At 55.2% G+C, this 18,312-nt stretch overlaps 2 protein-coding genes and 1 long non-coding RNA gene across 7 annotated transcripts; 1 reads left to right on the forward strand and 2 right to left on the reverse strand.

Moving 5' to 3' along the window:
- Positions 1-290: 290 nt before the first annotated feature.
- ACRBP (acrosin binding protein) lies at positions 291-7,778 on the reverse strand. Of its 2 annotated transcripts, XM_059082558.2 has the most exons (10): positions 7,637-7,778; positions 7,192-7,410; positions 6,905-6,999; positions 6,316-6,436; positions 5,247-5,631; positions 4,617-4,749; positions 2,492-2,671; positions 2,217-2,384; positions 1,141-1,224; positions 291-601 (listed from the first exon to the last, which is right to left on the reverse strand). In XM_059082558.2, exons 1-10 carry the CDS (start codon positions 7,677-7,679, stop codon positions 479-481), a joined length of 1,551 nt encoding a protein of 516 aa, XP_058938541.1. In that variant the 5' UTR covers positions 7,680-7,778; the 3' UTR covers positions 291-478. The 2 variants fall into 2 exon arrangements, with proteins under 2 accessions (XP_058938541.1, XP_058938542.1); XM_059082559.2 differs by lacking the exon at positions 7,192-7,410.
- A 37-nt stretch (positions 7,779-7,815) lies between these two features.
- LOC131767377 (uncharacterized) lies at positions 7,816-13,754 on the forward strand. 2 transcript variants are annotated; one of them, XR_009338682.2, is made up of 3 exons: positions 7,816-8,105; positions 11,123-11,248; positions 11,398-13,754. It is a non-coding gene; the product is annotated as an uncharacterized lncRNA (long non-coding RNA). The 2 variants fall into 2 exon arrangements; XR_010835746.1 differs by having other exon boundaries at positions 7,835-8,105; positions 11,109-11,248.
- On the reverse strand, positions 8,597-16,028 carry ING4 (inhibitor of growth family member 4). 3 transcript variants are annotated; one of them, XM_059082603.2, is made up of 8 exons: positions 15,955-16,028; positions 12,528-12,599; positions 10,638-10,804; positions 10,344-10,458; positions 10,068-10,173; positions 9,670-9,817; positions 9,329-9,390; positions 8,597-9,225 (listed from the first exon to the last, which is right to left on the reverse strand). In XM_059082603.2, the coding sequence occupies exons 1-8, from the start codon at positions 15,989-15,991 to the stop codon at positions 9,186-9,188; spliced, it is 747 nt and encodes a 248-aa protein (XP_058938586.1). In that variant the 5' UTR covers positions 15,992-16,028; the 3' UTR covers positions 8,597-9,185. The 3 variants fall into 3 exon arrangements, with proteins under 3 accessions (XP_058938586.1, XP_058938587.1, XP_066864727.1); XM_059082604.2 differs by having other exon boundaries at positions 10,353-10,458; positions 15,955-16,026; XM_067008626.1 differs by lacking the exon at positions 15,955-16,028 and adding an exon at positions 15,699-15,776.
- Between the last annotated feature and the right edge of the window lie 2,284 nt (positions 16,029-18,312).

Here is an 18,312-nt window from a genome sequence, read left to right on the forward strand (position 1 = left end):
CTCCGGAGGGACAATCCTACACTCACATCTGAGATCATGGGATCAGGGCTTCAGAAATGGAGGCACCCACGCCCTCATGGCCCACATGGTCCCCGAGACACCGGCTGTGACCTTCTTCAATCCAACTCTGATTTCTCAGGGCTTCTCCTCCTGGCAGAGGGCTGCTTCCCTGAGTACGATTCCCATGGTTCCCTCGCCTGCAGATGGATCCAGGGGTTGGAGGGTTGACTCCCCCGGGGCAAGGGGGGCAGGGCCAACGAGGGGATAAGAACCAAAACAGGCCACACGGGTTGAAAATAAACACTTTATGTAAAGATATCCTTTAAGGTAGGTGGAGTTCCCATCGCAGACCTCTCCGGGGACGGGGACGGCTGCCCCAACCCGAGGGAAACGTGAGCCTGGGCCAAGTAAGAGGCAACCTGGGGTCTGAGAGCCATGGAGGGTGTGGCAAGTGGGTGGGGAGAGGGCAGAGTCCAGCTCAGCCGGCCTGGTTGAGAGTCAAGGTGCTGAACTCCTGGCTCCATCGAAGCACGAGGTCCTCGCTCTTGGCCGGGGTCAGGACGATGTACGTCTCATTCTGCAGACATCTCATGCGGGACACCTGCACGGGGATTGGGCGCACGTGCTCCAGGCAGGAAAGCCAGGAGCCAGAGGCGTCGGAAATTCAAGAACAGGAGGTGGGTGGCGTGGGCACAGGCGGCAGAGGGAAGGAGGAAGCTCAGACGCAGGTTTTAAAGCGGGGGACACGCCACGTAGCCCGACCGCCCCCCTCAGACATGAGGAGCCTGAGGCTGGAGAGGAAGTGACTTGGCTGAGACGACTTGGTGAGTAAGAGAGAGAGGCAAGACTGAGGCCTCAGCCTCCCTCCTGGAGTATCCACAGGGCCTCTGATCTGCAGCCTCCCTCCCTCCCGGAACCCTCTGCCTGGGGGCCTGGGAGAGCTGCTCGCCCCAAGGTGGGAGGGGTGGGGGCAGAGCTGCACGGAGGAGGCCCTGCCCGGACACGCACCCGCTCTCCACACCCGTGATGCTCGGTCGTCACGGCGGGCCCAGAACGGACCAGGGAGGCGGCACGGCGGGCCCAGAACGGACCAGGGAGGCGGCGGGTTGGGAGGGGCCCGCGGCAGAGGGAGGGTCTCACCTTCCGGTTCCGGTTTCTCATCATACACTGCTGGCTTTTGAAGGCACAGTAGTTCGGGTACTGCACATATTCTGTGTCACAAATCTAAGCCAGGGGCGGGGCATGGGAGGTGGGAAGACATCAGAAGCCTCCCGGACACCAGCCCTGCAGAGCGTGCCCACGATGGCAGGACCAGGGCACAGAACCAGGCCCCCTGCACCCGGGCCGTCCCCTCTGCCCTCCCCGTCCCACCCTCAGCCATGGTTCAGTTGCTGGGAAAAAGCCAGGAGCTGGAGCTGAGAAGGGGGCGCCCTGCTGGTCACCTAGCTGGGAAAGCAGCCGAGGGACGAGGGCCAGGGAAGAAGGGGCCCAAGCAGCAGTCCCACCTCAGGGAGCTTCCCAGGGACTGTTCAGTGAGGAAGAGGTCAGAAGTGCCTCTGATGTATGACCCTGGGGCAGTCACTTCCCTCTGTGAACCTCGCCTGCCCATCTGTAAATCCAGGGGAGCAGCTGAGGCCTTCCGAGACCCCCTCCAGATCTAGGGGGCCAGGGAGAAGAGCTGGGCAGAGACCTCTCGGCTCAGATAAAAGCCCTTTCTTAAGCTGCCTCTGCTTTTCCTGGTCTTGATTTTTCCTGCTAAACCACAGAAGGGAGGGGCCGGGCTCTCAGCTACAGCAGCTAGTTCCGGGGGCAGGGAGCAAAGTTGATCCCATTGAGAGGGAAAGCACTGGAAGATGTGGGAAGGAGCCTCCAGACTTAGGCAGGGAAGCACGGGGTCACGGCCAGGGAGCAGCCGTTTGGGGCAGAGATGAAGTCCCCCACCCCACCCCCTGCAGGTAAACCGGCAGGGCTGCGACCAGACCTGTCTCGTGCCCCCCATATGCCCTGTGCCTGCCCAGCCCTCCAGATCCCTCCTCCTTTGCTAAGCACAGTCCTGCTCTCCTGGGGGTCCGGGGGGCGGTCTACTGGGGAGAGGCAGGAGGCTCCGTGAGGCCGGGGCCCCAAGGCCCCCTCCACATCCTAGGGGTCCCCAGAGCAAGGGACGGGAAGGAACCAGGATGAGCAGGGCGGGGCTGAGCTTTGGGGAAGGCGCTGACCTTGGTGGGGAAGTCCCCATCCTGGAAGCTGAGGAACTCGGCCTGGAGCCAGCTGGCGACTCGACTGTCCTCGCAGCCCTTGGTGGCCAGCCGGGCACACCAGAAGTCCACGCGCAGCCCGCCGTACAAATCCAGCCCGTAAAAGCGGCCCGATTTTAGGGTCCCTATCTGTGGCGCAGGGCACAGGGGAGGGGTGGGCGTCCTGGCCCCCCCCCGCTGCCCCGTCCTGCCGGGGGCCTGAGGCCCCGGCCGCCGCGGGCCACCCTCCTCGGTACCTGGGCGCCGGTGGACATGCTCTGGGACGTGAGCAGGGGGCTGAGGAAGGGCGTCCTGTGGGAGCTGTCACACCGCTGCCGCTGCAGGTTGGCCTCCGAGTGGCACTGCTCCAGCTTCAGGGAGCAGAAGTCACAGAGGGTGCACGTGGCGAGGTGTCGCCGCCCGAGGCTGTCACAGACCTGAGGAGGAGTGTGGCCGAGGAACCGAGGCGGGGGCTCCCCCGCTGCCGCCCTCCAGAGCCGCTCCGCAGAATGTCTCCGCATTAAGACTCTTCCAGAAGCTCCCGTGGCTTTTCCCTGCCCCCCTCCCCAAGGGTCCTCAAGGGCCTCCCGTCGGCTCTCTGTTTCTTCACCCTCTTCCTGGATAATTTATCTACTCACAGGTAATGTTCATCTCCCTGCTGGTGACACCCAAACCGTTACCATCACTTTTGGTCTCTTTCCTGAGCTCCAAATCCCCACGGCCAAGTGCCTGACAGACGTCTAACTTAGGCTGTCTGAAAAAGACTCATAACCCTCCCCTCCTCTCCGCTAGTGGTAAGGCTAACATTCACAAAGAGTTGGCACAGAGCTGCACACCGTGGCGATAAATGCCATCATCTCCTTTGGTCCCCACGGGAACCTTCTATTAGCATAGGTACTAAGCAGGCCTCCGTTTGCCTGACGAGGAAACCGAGGCTCCGTGAGGCTGAGTCAGTTGCTCAAACCCACGTCTTGTGCGTGTGGAGCTGAGGCACTGGTCCTGGTGCTTCCAACTCCAAAACGTGTCCTCTGCCCGAGCACCTAGGTTCTGAGCCTCCAAGTTCCTGGAGGACGTTTTGGACGTGGAGCCCATCACCTCCTGGTGGGGCTCTCTGCCCTGAGCGAGTCTCCCCAGCCTTCCAGGAGGAAGGAGGATCCCGCCCCGCGGCATCGCCAGTCCACCCCGTCAGCGCAGTCGCAGAATCTCTTACGTCGCCTTGCTTGCTCCTCCTAACAGCTCACGGGGGGCGCGTCATCATGTCCCCGACCCCAAATCATGATTGAATTCTCTTTTCTTACCAAGTTAAATACAAATGCTTCAGACTGCCATTCGGGATTATTCACATCATGACCCTTATTATCTCTTTGCCTCTATCTCCAGGTCAAACGGTCTCCTTACTGTGCCCTCAACCAAGCCTCAAAATCCAGGGAGCCCTCCACCACTCCTGACTTCCTACACTCCAAAACAAAAACGAAAAGACCCAGAAAGGCTCTCTCTCCAGCGCCTGCCATACTCCTTTTGTAGGGCCACTGAACGAACCCCTGCTCTCGGCTCCCTGCGGGCCGGCGGCAGCAGCAGCGCGCTCGTTTTTTGGTTCCACGTGGAATTTCTTCTCTTTCTTGCCTCCGAGACTTTGCACATATTGACACTAACCCCTCCAGCAGGAAGTTCTACCAACCCCTTCTTTCGCCTGGTTAACTTCTTTTAGCTCCAGGTCTCAGTTTACACGTCGGTTCCTCCCAGAGGCGGTTCCCCGATCCTGCCCCGCGCGCCGCCTGTGCTCTCCATCTTCTCTCTGCACTTTGTACTTATCCGGGCTCCAGGAGGACGGGATGGGATCTGTTGCACTCATTGCTAAAACCCCTAAGACAGAGTTGCTAACGTCTCCAATACCTAATAGCCCGATCAATATATGAACAAACGGATGAATGGGTTGGCATACCAGCTCTCAACAAACATTTGCTAACTTGCACTTTTTGAAAGTCCTATTTCCTGGGAATAGGACTTGCTGGGTGCCGAGGACACATCGAGGCTGGGATCTCTCTACAGATCCCTGGAAAGGGTTCTACGATCCCTCTGGAAAGAAGAGCTACATCTAAGGTAAAGCCAAGTCCTGCCGGTGGCGAACTGGCTCAGAAGAGGACTCAAACCTAACAAGGCACAGCCACAGAATGAATTCTGGATTGAAATGGATTCCAGACTCCGTCTTGTGCCTTCCTCCTTTACGGGGAGCTGGAGACACCCTTCCAAAGAAGGGATTCTCACTTGGAGAGAATCTCCCCAATGATGCCTCGGGCTTTGTGTAGCCCCGCCCATTAATCCTCCCGAGGCCCAGAGGATGCCCGGCGAGCATGGAGCCATTACACAGCACGGTGGGCATACCGACTTCCCGAAACCAAAGATCTCATCTTCCAAGTGCTGCCAGGCCTTGGCTGTAGGGGTTATGACACAGGTGTTCTCCACAATCGAGTAGCACAGTGCCAGCAAGGCCTCCACGTGGGGCAGTTGCAGGAGACTGCAAGAAGATGGCACCGGCTGGGAGGGAGGGGCCAGAAGGCTGGGGCAGAAAGCCCGCCCACTCCCCTCCCCTCCCCTTCCCTTAGCCTCTCGGCTCAGTCACACACATTCAGCATGCTGGATGGGGCCTCGGAGGCCTCCAGACCAACTGCCTCCTTTTACAAATGAGGAACTGAGATCCAGAAAGGGGAAGTAAAAGTTGCGGAGCTCATCAGGGCCAGGGACAACCCCAGAACCCAAGTCTGGTAGCTCTAGGTTCAGGGCGCACCCCAGTACTTCATGTAGAGACAGACGTCTAGGGCAGTGCTTAAGCCCATGACGGCCACAGAGCAGGCGAGGCGGGCAGCGGCTAGGTGCACCTGAAGCCCAGGCAGATCTGAGTGGGTCTGAAGGTCGAGACCTCCAGAAAAGGGGTCTTCTCCAGCAAAGGGGGCTTCTCATCCCCAAAGACAGCAGGGAGGGTAGGGCCAGTGGGGCAGACAGAACTTCCTGTACCTGCCGGGACTCTGGGCTTTCCAGATATTCTCCTCCTCATACACATCATTCATTTCATTCATTTCATCCATTTCCTGCACGGATCGGATGAGCTCTTGGACGTTCTCCATCACGATGGGAGTAGACTCCACTTCCCGCACCCGGCGGGTGAAGGAGACAGGGTTGGAGGATACAGATTCAGACTGGGTCTTGGGCTCCGGGTCTGCCTGCAACCCAGACATGGCCTCCAGCGCCTCCTTTGTGCCCTGTCCTTCCTCCTGCTCCTCCTCCTCCTCCTGCTCCTGCCCTTGATCCTGGCCGCCCAGGGACAAGGAGGATTGTAGCAGCTCCTCCACGTTGCTGTTAAGCCGCTCGGGCCAGGGCTGGAAGGCCTGTCGTTCTGTGGCTGCAGCAGGGTTTGGGAGGGACCAGGAGGGAGAAGGGAAAGGGACGGTCAGGTTTCTGACCCCAGGTGTCTTTGTTCGCAGAGGGACGCACAGAAACGCAGACATAAACACGTAAACACACACAAACACACACATAAACACGAAGGCAGAGGAAGGCAGCGCAAATGACACATATTCACGCAGTTGAGCATCAAAAAACACAGGAAAGAATACAAATAGCAAAATAAAAGAATATTAGCACGGCGACAGCGGTGGCAGCGTTACCGGTCCCCTTTCCACCTCCCTTACAGGTGGTCCTCTTCTCTAACCCACCTCAAATACCACCTTTTGTCCCCCTCACTTAGGAAACACCAAGTATTCTGAATACTTAGCAACCAATCCTTTCTAGAGTGAAGATCTTAGCTGGGAAAAGTCCCAGAGCACTTCTTAATGCAGGAAGGTCTTGGGGAGCTAGGAAAAATCGGTTCAGGGCAGAAATGTACGTAATGTCGTAAAACGTCCTGGGACAGGAAAGCCCTAACTTGTATTCAGAAAAAGCAGGCTCTCCCTTATGTAAATAGCTGCCCGTGGCCACCTCCACTGGCTCATCTCCCCATGTCCCTCCCACTGATGCCTTAAACCCTGGGCTCGGGCACTCGTGGGAGGAGAGGCTGGGAGTCTCCCGGGTGCTGGGAGGGTCTCACCTGTGATGTGGGAGGACTTGGGGGAGGTCATCGTCGTGAGCAGCGGCACTTCAGAGGAAGTGTCCACCTCCTTGAGAGTGTTTGGTGGGAGTATTGAGAGTGGCTGGGAGCACCGGACCCTCTGCAAGGAGAGAAGCAAAGTGGGAACGCCGTTCCCAAAGGGTGGACTTCTACTCCTGCTTATCCTCAGTCCCTGTCCCTCGGGTCTCCTCTCTCACAGTTCCCGGGCGGGAATGAGGGGACATGGCCCCCGGTGGAACTCTCTAGACCTGAGAAAGGGTCCCCTGCAAGATCAGACTCCCGTCTGGCCCACACTCCTGCCTTCAGTCTTTTGCTTTTGACTTGAATGACATCACTGACCTGCTGGAAGGGCTTATCTCTGCCCCCTCCCATCCCTCTTCCCTACTTTTCCTGCAGTAACAGGACTGTCCTGACAGTCTGAATGCCCAAGGTGAGACTGTACGCACGTATAATCTGGGTAAATGATGGCAACGTGGCAGGGAGGGAGGCCCTAAGGCTGGCTTGGAGCCACTGCCACCGCCTGTCCCTTGATCCTTGACACCAGATCGGACCTCTGTCCCGGCCTCACCTTGGCGTAGTAGACGTGGTTGGAGCAACGGTACTGAGTAAACTGGCAGAAAGACTCAAACCAGGAGGCATAAGGGAGGTCGGAGCAGACAGCGCCTGCGGAAGGGCGCGCGGCGGAGGTGAACACACCAGGGGACAAGCCCTCTGGGAGGGGGGCACGGCCTCTGGGAGGGGGCGGGAAGGGGCGGTGGGCTCCTGGGGTCTGGAGAGGCCAGCACGCGGGCTCAGCGTGAGGTGCCAGCCACGGGTGCAGCGAGCACAGGCCTGGCCCTCGAGGCGGGCCCTCACCTTCCGGCACCAGGCCGTGGTTTTCATACTGGTCCAGCTGGACGAGGGTGGGGTTCCGGCAGCCGTGGGTTGCGCGGAGCCGGCAGGAGGTCTCTGCCTTCCAGGTTGGGGTCAGCAGCGCAAAGAAGCGCTCATACTCGGCGGGAGAGAGGGGGCTGCCCGGAGTGGAGGTCGAGAGGGAATCCTGGGCGGGGGCCGATGCCGGAGGCAGGAGCAGCACTGCGGGGCGGGGAACAGACCACGGATGGACCCAACTCCCGACACCCGCCGGGCCGGGCGGCCGCAGCCGGGTGAGCGGGGCCGTGCACACGGGGACAGGGGCGTCTGGCCGCCGAGCCCGCGGGCGAGGGCGAGAGGGCTGGGGGCGGGGCTGGAAACGGCCGGCCCCGGGGAAGGCGATTCAGAGACGGTGCCGGGAGGGCTCCGGGGGCGGACGCGCGCTCACCCCTCAGGAGTGAGAGAAGGGAGGCGGCGGCGAGCTGCCTCATGGCCCCGGACGGCCGCCCGTGTTCCCCGGACCGAGCGGCCTCTAACGGGCCGAGCCAGGGCTGGCCGGCGGGCGGGTGCCGCGCGTGCGAGGCCGCCGACGTCACAAAGGGCGGGGCGGGCCACGCGGGGGGCGGGGAAACGGACGCTGGGCGGGGCTCGGCCGGAGGGCGGGTGCGGGTCCGCGCGTGTCACGCTCCAGCTCGAGAGGACAAGGAGGGCGAGAGCGATCACTGACTCGGTGCCGTGGATGGCGGAGCTCCCGCGTTGTTCCTTACGTGTGACCGCTATTCCATCTCAAGGTGGTCCCGTAAAGTGGGTACTGTTATTAGCCCTATTTCACAATCTGCCCAAGAGCGGGTGAGGCCTGGAGGTGAGGCGGGCGGACATGGGACGCACAACACAAAGTCTGGAGAGGGCGCCTCCAGGTAAGGAGCCGAAAGAGAAGCAAGAGGGGGTTCCAGGGGCTTCGGGTGAGGGGGAGACGGGGCATAAGCGGGGCTCAGTCTAAGGAGGTGGTTTCCTGGTGGAGGCGGGCCAGACAGCTCACAGGTGTAGGGCAAACTACGTATTTTTCTGTTTTGTGTTTAAAATAAGTCAGCCTGATACTTAGTATAATTGCTCACGTATAAAGCACAAAATACACATTTACTGGAAATTAAGTGAAAGGTATCTGAGGGAGAAAAGATGCAGAATCTTAAAGGTTTTGTAAACCCCTGGTCTGAGGCCCAGTCCCCAGGCAGCTCTGGGGGTTCCCAAGTTGAGAAGTTGTGGATTCTGGGGCAGAGGTACCACTTCTGGTTCCACATCTTGTCCCACTTATGGCATGTCATCCTCCCATCTTTTAGCCAACTCAGAGGATGCAAAATATGCTTAGCACATGTACTAAAATAGTGTCTCTACAATAAACACAGCAGGCCAACATGTACAGCTTTTATTCACCGACCCAATTCCTTTACATATGAGATATCTGCACTCCACCCTGCCCCTCCCACTCACAAACCAGGACGAATCCTCTTGGCACAGAGGAAGGGGTGACCCTTCAGCCAGGGCCGCAGCCCAGATGATCTGGAGGAGCCCCCACTGGAAAAGCAGGAAGAGAGTGAAGAAAGTTTATCACGCCATGGCCCCCCACGAGGGGAGGGGATCAGGAGGCTGGGGGAGGGCCCCATACTACTGCCCCAGTCCTTAAATACAAAGCAAGGGGAGTAAAGAGGACCATCCCTCAAAAATACAGCACCAACCTCAGCATGGAGGCAAAAGGACAGTGGGCAAGACCCCTTCCCTCTGGAGGGGGCAGGCTGAGTGAGAGCACATACCGTTAGTGGCTGCAGCCACCCCCGTACCAGGGTCTGGGTGCAGCCTCAGCACCAGGAGTGGGGATGGGAGGAGCGGGGATGACGGCTCTGCACCACCCGCCTCTCCCTGACCCCAGCCGGGCATCCCGCTCCCCACTCGCCCAGGTCAGGGGATGTGGAAGAAACTCTGTTGGAATCCAAGGCCCTTGTCTATTTCTTCTTCCGTTCTTGGGAGCAGCGTGGGCAAAACCTACAGAGGAACGTGGCAGAGAAGGGGAGAGAGTGAGCGAAAGGGGGGGTGCCCTCTGTCACTGAGCTCGTGACAGCCCAGCCCCACCGCAGCTCTCACTCACCACTTCCCCCGAGGCTTGGTGGTCAGCCCCACGCAGGCAAAGTGGAACCACTCGATGGAACACTGGGAAAGGAAGAGGATGGAAGAAGCAGAACTCAAGGACCAGGGTGGGGCAGAGGAAAGAAAAGAACCACCCCCCCACCCTCCATTCCCCCCCCATCCCTTAGGAGTACTCCCTTATTCCGTCCCTTGGGAGAATTCTTGAAGGGTCCAAGGCCAACCAACTCCAACTATGTCCCTCCTACCCCAGAGTCCCACTACTCAACCGTCGCCCCCCTTCTTGTACCCAGCCCCCTTCACGTCCACCAGAACCCCGCCACCCTGAGGCGAAACCGTTCTTACGTCAGGATTGTCACAGCCAATCATCTCTCCATAGGAGACCTGGTGACAAAGGCAATAGGTGGGCTCGTTGGGGTCCACAGGCATATCCAACACATCAGAGGGGTGGACACTGCCAAAGGCCACTGAGGGCATCCCATACTCGGGGCTTCTGCGTGCCAAGAGGAAGAGAAAGTGTCATCTGCAGGAAGGGAAGCTACAGCTTGAGATGCTCCGAGCCGGCAGAGGAGGTCCCTGGGGGGCTAGTGGTCTGTGGCCTCTCCTCTGTATTCAGCAGATACCAAAATGGCAAGGAGAGTTGTTGGCACAGAAGACAGCAAAGTGGCAAGGGGCGCTGTGGCTGGGGTGGTGGCGGGAAAGAGGAGTCTGTCCCTTGGCAAAATGCTTCCTGACACACTCACGTGCGCACAAGTTTTAACTTCTTCTGGGTGGCCTTGGGGGCTTCCTCGTCGGAGTTTTTCCCTTTGGAACGAGCACGGGCAGCTTTCTTCTCCTTTTGAGTCCGGCCTTCTGGGCAAGAGGGGGGGAAGCCAGAAGGCAGGGAGACAGAAGGATGGGTTAAGGCCCCCTCCCCCGGCCCCTCCTCCGACGCGGCGGCCCTCCCTTGGAGCTGAGGACCAGGCCGGCTTCTCCCTGGGGTCCTCGCCCCACCTGCCACAGCCCCACCCCCTCCTCACTCTTTTTGCCTTTGCTGGAAGAGCTGTCATAGTCGCTTGACTCAATCTGCTTCTCCTTCAGATCAGCCTCGAAACGGGCCAGGTCTGTGTCCAGTCGTCGGATGTGTTTGTCCACCTGGGTGGAAGGAAGGGGAAGGAAGGGCTACAGGGCTGGTTCCAGTGAGAGAAAACAGGCTGAGGCAGAGTCTGTGGATCTCCCAGACCCAGAACAGATCCCAACACGGCTGAAGGAGGGGCTCTAGGACCCCGAGGAATAGCCGGGAGGCAGGTGGGGAGCCATGAACAGGGCCATACCATCTCATAGGTCTGCATGGCAAGCTGCACCTTGTCGTCACCAAATCCCTTGCACTTGCCATAGGCTTCCTGGATCTGTCTGAGAAGGGCCAACTTCTCCTCGGAGCTCAGGCTGCGGGCGCTACTCATATACTCAGTGGCCAACTTGTCAATTTCAGCCTTCAGGTCTACAACAGAGACAGAGGCCTGGTCACAATGGCCCCTGAGTGGCTAGGTGGAACACACTTCTTCCTCTTGCTCCTTGGACCTTTTCCATTGACCATCATAACCTTCGAATTAAAACGTACTGAACGTTCCTAGGTACTGCGCCACGTACTCAAGTAATGCAACATGTTCACAATATTTGTTTCAAAGGTGCTTTCGGGTGCTGAAAACATTGCTATCATGGTTGGAACTGAATTTATTGAACCATAATGAGGGATTCTTTGTACCCGGCACTAATACGAAGTGTGTTTTTGTCGCTGTCTGAAGATGCTTCTTTGCAGGGCTTGCTGCCTCGTGAACCATGAACTTTGTCTCAAAAGTCATTTGGTTTCTTGTCTCGAAAACATCCCACGACAGCTCTGAGTGCTACAAACCAGGCTGGGTGATCTGCTGCTGCTGGCTTCCAGGTCTGTACATCTATATCTCATCATTTAAAATTAGGCCCTGGTCCATGCACGGCACAGTCCTTCTACTTACTGCCCACCCTGTTTTGCTCATCGTTTACAACTTGCTTATATTTCCCATCACTTTTTTTTTTCCTGTTTGTGCATTTTAGATATTGCTCCAAACGTTTCTGCGAGGCTGGTGAGTCCCAGGACAGCGAGACTTTCAATGCCCACTGCCCGGTATCTGGTAGTGCTCACAAAAAATGTCGATGGAGAAAAAAGTAGGACTGCGACGCGGGGCAGCAATAGGTAATAGGGAAGACGTGCGCGCACACCAGGTTTACGCCCCGCTTCGTTCGAGGCCCTTGGAGGAAGCTGGACAAGCATGTATGGAGCTCAGTTAACCTCCAACTGGCCTTTCTGTGCACGAACTCAAGAGCTGGGACGGCATGACAAAGCAAAGAGCTGGTACTCAGCATTCGGCAGGGAGTTCTCAGGGGCCTACGTCCAGGATTTTAGATGACGTTCACCTTTTCACGAGTAAACTTACCAAGGGTAACTTAAATCACAGCGTTAGGTATTCTAACAACAGCTTGTTACATCCTTGGGCACAGTTACATGGGGACGCACCTATATATCCTTCAGCAGGTGTGGGGAGAGAGCTCCAACAAACACCTTTGACCTTGAAGAGACAAAGCTGGCCACTGTAGTGTGGCCTCAGGCTCCAAATGAATGCCTCGGTGCAGCCGAACTTGCGCAACGTCCAGGCAAGGCCACAGATGGCACCTAGTGCTTCTGTGCGGCTGAAGAATGTAGTGTAGAGATCCTGATGTTTGTGAATTGCTGCTCTCCCTTCTTTTTTTCTTGCTTTTTAAGATCTTCTCATGCAGCACAGTTCCTGTCTACCAACATGAGTTGCAGTCTAAAGCCACAGTGAATTTTGTGACAGTAACATTAACAATCCAATGGAGTAGAAACACTCTAGTCTTCCTATAAACGTATTCAACATGGAGAACAGAAATGATTCTAGGAATGACTTTGGTTTTTTAAATTCTTCTTGAGGGAGATATAAAGAGCATAGCATCTTTGAATTCTTGAGGCACTGTCACAATACTCCATATGTTATGGAAGAGCTGACACACAAATATAGGTCATTATTACTCTCCTTTTAAGAATTGCAAGAGAGTGAGAGAGAGAGAAGCTGCAGCAATCCAGACCAGATGATATGGTAACACCAAACAGAAGAAGACACGATCATATACACACTCACTGTACACTGGACTCCTTACTCTGTACGTACCCTCTGTTCTTTGGTCCAGGTCCCTCATGAGCTGGAAGTTTCTCTGCAGTTCGAAGGGGAGGTTTTCAATACCTGGGGAGAAGAGGAGAAATTGAGCCTCCCTGGACGCCCTAGGCCCTACAGCTGCTTTTAAAGAACAGGTCCAAACGCACACTCGGTTTTCCCTCCTTCAAACCGCTGGATTATCTGTGATAGCACTCACCATTCTGCTTTCAGGAGAGGTCACGTCTGCCTCGTTCCACAACTAACCCCTCCATCTGTACACAGTTTTCCCACCCTTCCTCCCTTCAGTGACTTTACTCTACAAATCAGCCTTCCCCTTTCCTTTCCATCTCTGTCTCCAAGCTCCTTGCCCTCAACTTACAAATACCCTCCTGGCATCCGCCACCACTCCTCACACACACACTTCCAATCTGCTCTCCATACAGCAGCAAGAACGTTCTTTAAAAACTGCAGATCTGATCAAGTCACCATCCTGTTTATAACCCTCTAGTAACCTCCTACTGCAATATTCCTATTCCTATTCTGCACTTTCTGGCCCTTGCTTCCCTCACACCAGCCCTAACTCACGTCAGCCCCGTCTGTGCTCTCTCTGCTCTATCATACTGGCCTCCTCCGAGTGCCCTGAACTTGCCAGTGCCCTTCAGGACACTTGGCTTTTCACACGCTACCCTCTCTGCCCAGAATGCCCTGCCCAGTCTTCTTCATCCCACCTACACCACACCTCCTGGCCTACAAATTCCTGTTCATTCTTCAAAGTTCAGCTCAACCCTGACTGCCCCAGACTCCAACAAGTGCCCTGGATTATGCTGTCATACAATTTTTTTTAATATGTATTTCGCTGCACGGAGTCTTAGTTGCAGTGCACGGGATCTTTGTTGCCGCATTCGGGACCTTTTAGTTGCGGCATGTGGGATCTTGTATTTGCAGCACGTGGGATCTAGTTCCCTCCCTGACCATGGATCGAACCCGGGCCCCCTGCATTGGGAGCGTGGAATCTTAACCACTGGACCACCAGGGAAGTCCCTGTCGTGGTATTCTATGTCTACCCTTTTGGGCTCTTTATCCAATGTACTTAAATAAGTAATTGTGTAATTAGTTATTTGGTATGTCTCCCCAGCTCTCCAGAAGGGTTAGATGTATCTGTCTTCTTTCCTATTTCTCTAGAGTTTAGAACTATGATGTGCTACAGAGGATCTTCAATAAATACTTGAGTAAATGCATAAATACTTAAGTCTCTCTCATAAAAGAAAAATCTCTTCCCATGACTCCACTTCCAACTTTTAAAATGCCTCCACTGCTTTAACCTATGAACTCAGGTTCGCCACCACCAGTTTACTGAGATTAAGTCGTCAATGACTTAACAAATCAAATGCTCGGTTATTAGTCCTATCCTAAAAAAAATTACGTTTGCAGCATCTGGCACCATCTTCCCGTCTTCGAGTAACTTTCTTCCTCTTAAGATTCCAAATCTCATCACATAATTTTCTAGCAATTCCATCATTGACGTTTCCTTAGCCTGTCCCTTAAATGTTAATATTTTCTTGAGCTTACACTTAATTTAATCCTCTAATTTTCTCACTTGCTTTCTCTGAATGATCTCCATCTCAGTCACTCTTACAGATACAATTACCATTCCTATGCTTAAATCTAAGTTGAATAAATATGTTACTGTTACTCCTGAATTTCCTATGTTGTTGATGACTTACTGTCTACCTCACCTCCCAAACGGGAAACAGAGAAGTCACCTTAGATTCCTCCTTCTCTCTCAGCCACTCAGTCATTCAGTGAATCCTGTATTATCTAACTCCTAAACACTTCTGTCACTCCCTGAGATCAGGTCGTCATCTCTGACCAGGACTGTTATCACTAACTGATCTCCCTATTACCAATGTCATCATGCTCCAATTTATCATACAACATTTATTTTCCTTTATATTAAAAAAAATCACCCTATTTAGAAAATCTGTTGGTTCCTCGCTATTTAAAGTGCACGCTGGTGGACTTCCCTGGTGATGCAGTGGTTAAGAATCTGCCCACCAATGCCGGGGACACAGGTTCGAGCCCTGGTCCGGGAAGATGCCCCATGCCGCGGAGCAACTAAGCCTGTGCGCCACGACTACTGAGCCTGCGCTCTAGAGCCCGCGAGCCACAACTACTGAAGCCTGCGCGCCTTGAGCCCGTGCTCCGCAACAAGAGAAGCCACAGCAATGAGAAGCCCGCGCACTGCAACAAAGAGTAGCCCCCGCTCACCACAACTAGAGGAAGCCTGCGGGTGGCAACGAAGATCCAATGCAGCTAAACCAAACCAAACAAAAATAAATAAATATAACGTGCAAGCTTCTTAGCTTGGCTTAAACGACCTTGCACAACCTAGCCCCAGCTACCTTCTCCAGTCTCATTTCCCAATCTTCCACCTCGGAGTCCTATACATCAAACACTCTGGCCTCACTTTTCCCTGGCTTTGCCACAAACCCATCACAACGCCTTTGCTGATGCTCTCCCCAACCTGCAATTCCCTCTCCCTCTCCGCATTCAACCTTCCAGTTTCTATACATCACATCCTCTGTAAAGCTTACCTACACCCCCAGGTAATGAGCCCCTCTTTCTCCAGTGTTACCTACTGTCCTTTTAATGTATTTCTATTATTTCATTTGTCACACTGTTTTATAAATATTAGCAGAACCTGTGTTCTACTAGACTATGAGCACTTGGGGGCAAGAGCCGGGTCTTATTCATTCTTCTATATCGCCAGTACCTGCCATTATGTCTGACCCATAGCAGGACTTCAAAAAACGAATGAATGAATGAATGACCCTCAACGGTAAGGCAAATGTAAGGGCATAGGGTGACAGACTCTGTGAAGAGGTAGGTTACACAAATGGCATAAACATAACACCAGATTTCCATCTGATGGGAATTGGATCTTCACTCCAAGAGGAGAAGCCTTCCAGTTCATCATCTGACAGTGGTCACTCGTAACCCCCCATCCCCACGAGAAGCCGCTTCTTCGAAAGAACTGGTTGGAGGAGCCGCGAGCAGATCTTCATCGCTGCTCCAAATGGCAGTGGATGATACATCAATACGAAAACGACCGATTCGGAACGACTTTAAGAAAATGATATATGCTGAGGCCACAGACCCTGCAGACGCGGACAGCAAATATCTTACCGGCTATGCCCACCAGCCCTTCAAGAGCTGTCCCCCAGCACTGCCGCGCAGCCCCTCCCTCGTCTACACCCCAGAGCGAGGCCTCGACCCCGGTGCCCCGCCCCCTATTTCTTCACACCCTCCAGTATTTTCTCTCACTCAACCCTTCACGACTGTGACTTTCTGACCACCGTGACTTCGGGGCCGTAGAGCTCCTCGGCCCCGATCCCCCCCACCCGTCTGTGACCCCTGACCCCCTCCTCCAGCCTGCTCTTACTGTCCAGATAGTGTTCCAAATACATCCCCGCAGCCATCTTGAAGCAAAACAAAGCAACTTCCGCTCCGCCCCGGAAGTGACTGAAAGCGAAGGGAGCCGAAGCGCTCCTACCCGGCCTGGAGCCCTTCCGCCCTCACGAGGGGAACTTCCGCCCTCACGAGACGAACTTCCGGTCTGAGTAGAGGGCCCTCCGAGTCGCCTTCGCCTGGCGCAGACGCTAGTCCGTGGCGGGTCGGCCGGGTGCCGGGCCGGCGGCGGTGGCCGCCGCGGCTGAGGGCGCCATTTTGCGTCCTCGCTCAAACTTCCAGCCCCTCCAGGACGGGGACGTGCGGGCGTGAGAGCAAGGAAACCTGTCTCTTTGGGCTCTCAGCCCACAAAGAGTCCTTCTCAGCAGCTGGGGAATGTGAATCGGCCCCTTGGCGGAATGTGAAGCTGGCGACCAGGGCAGGTGCCTTCTCCCGAGTCGCCGGTTTCTTTGGGAAGTTGAGGAGGCGCCTGGCGGTGCGAGGTTTAAATCCTCCCCGTTTCTGTTCACTCGCGCGAACACCAACTCCCCAGGATTATGTTTTAACGTGGAAACAATTATTTATAAACTCTACTTAGGAGTACAAAGAACTACTCACACAATAAAGCTGCGACTCTCCACACCTTTTGTCAGGGTACCTGTCACTTGAGGACGTTCTCGCTTGTAAAGTGACAGAGTGCTTCTGGCCTTGCCCTCCTGTTTGTCTCCCTTTTTATTCGAGTTTGTGTACGATGTTAACTGGCACCATGATTCTGAAAGGATCGGGGCACGGAGCTGTCACAACGGGGCCAGTTGGATGCCCGCTATCACCCTGGTCCGCGACATCACAGCGACAGCTACGCTCCTCGTCCGGATGGAAAGCCACCAAGTGCACGACAGGCCGCCACCACACCAGGGACGCAGAACTCAACGCCCAGAGCCGCAGAGTGTTAGTAAGACAGTTTTGGAGATCACTGTCACCCCTAATCACGCGCTCTTAATATTAATGTCACGTGGCAGGTTTGGGTTTGGGGGTTTATTGGGTTTTTTTCGACTGCCGCGGCTTGTGGGTTGTCGTCCCCCGACCAGGGAGTGAAGCCACCAGGGAGGGAAGCCGGGTGGCGGCAGTGAGAGCCCAAAATCCTAACCACTAGGCCACCAGGGAACGCCCACATGGTAGGTTTTCAATGAAACATTTCAGCCACATCATTCAGCTCAAATAGGTAAAAAGGGGGCAAGGTGAAACCCCAGGTTTACTACTGAGCAGGTGGTGGACAGAGCAATAGAATCTAGAAGACGTCCCTCTGATTGCAAGCGGCAGGCCCTTGGATGACACGATCTCCGTGCCTATTTCCTCCTCTACCATATGCCTGGGACACTGCTTACTTCATAGGGTTGTTGCTGTTGAAGTGTGAGGGAGGGCACCCTTCCAAAGAGATGCTGGTTGTAATACCGGTGATGAAGGTAGGGCTCTCAGTGTCAATTCAACAGTGGGAGAGAACAGGGGGGAAAGGAGTAAACACGCAGGCAACTAACACGCTGCACGTTTGGTCATACGTGATACGGTCGTCAGTATCACACCACAGGCTGAGACTATCTTGGATGCCCACCCGAGAGCACAAGCCCTAAGCTAAGAGGTGTTATTTCACTGCCTATCCACACGCCACCAGCTAATGAGCGTGGCTGCCCGGCGGTCCCACACAGGACGGCCACGTTGTCAGACGTGGGAGCTCTGCCACAACTTTTTCGGTGCTTAAAGATTTTTAATTTTCGGAAAGGAATCTTGGAGGTGATGTAGCCCAATCCCTTCATTTAACAGCTGAAGAAGCACTGCGGCCGACACTGGTTGATGGGAGAGCCAGGGCGGAGGTCCAGGTTTCCCGCCCATGCTCTCCGCCTCAGCACTACAACTGTCCTGTTTCGTTCTTCAATCCCGGTTATGGGTTCCACCACTGGAAACCTCTGGTTTTAGGTGCCACAGGATATGCCAGCTGGAATTAGCACTGAGCCCACGGATGCTCTGGCAGCAGTGCAGGTCCTTCCAGGAGGCCGTGCTTCCATTTCCTGGATAGGGAGAGCTTCGAGGTATCTTGTTAACACACGACTGAAACCCTGCTCTTACACCTTAGGCGACACAGTCCTGACAGCAGGATTTGTACGCAGGAACCCTCATAAGCCAAGATTTCACTTCAGAAATTTCAAAGGTGTGCCCTTCTATGGCTAGGGATACACACACGGCCCCATCACACAGCATTCGTTCTTACCGTTCGCACACTCTACTGTAAATCCTTAGCACTGGCCTTGAACGTCTCCCCAAATAGCTGTTTCCCACGCTTATGCTCACATCAGTAGCT

This window comes from Kogia breviceps, chromosome 12 (genome assembly GCF_026419965.1).
Source record: "Kogia breviceps isolate mKogBre1 chromosome 12, mKogBre1 haplotype 1, whole genome shotgun sequence".
Taxonomy (NCBI): Eukaryota; Metazoa; Chordata; class Mammalia; order Artiodactyla; family Physeteridae; genus Kogia; species Kogia breviceps.

Coding starts and splice junctions, on each gene's coding strand:
- ACRBP (XM_059082558.2), bottom strand. CDS start 7,679: ATGAGGCAGCTCGCCGCCGCCTCCCTTCTCTCACTCCTGAGGG. Junction 6,437..6,904: donor ACCACGTCTACTACGCCAAG/GTGAGGCCGGGA, acceptor CTCTCCTTGCAG/AGGGTCCGGTGCTCCCAGCC. Junction 4,750..5,246: donor AAAGCCCAGAGTCCCGGCAG/GTACAGGAAGTT, acceptor ATCTTCTTGCAG/TCTCCTGCAACTGCCCCACG.
- ING4 (XM_059082603.2), bottom strand. CDS start 15,991: ATGGCTGCGGGGATGTATTTGGAACACTATCTGGACA. Junction 12,600..15,954: donor TTTGGAACACTATCTGGACA/GTAAGAGCAGGC, acceptor TCTTCTCCCCAG/GTATTGAAAACCTCCCCTTC. Junction 10,459..10,637: donor CCATGCAGACCTATGAGATG/GTATGGCCCTGT, acceptor CCTTCCACCCAG/GTGGACAAACACATCCGACG.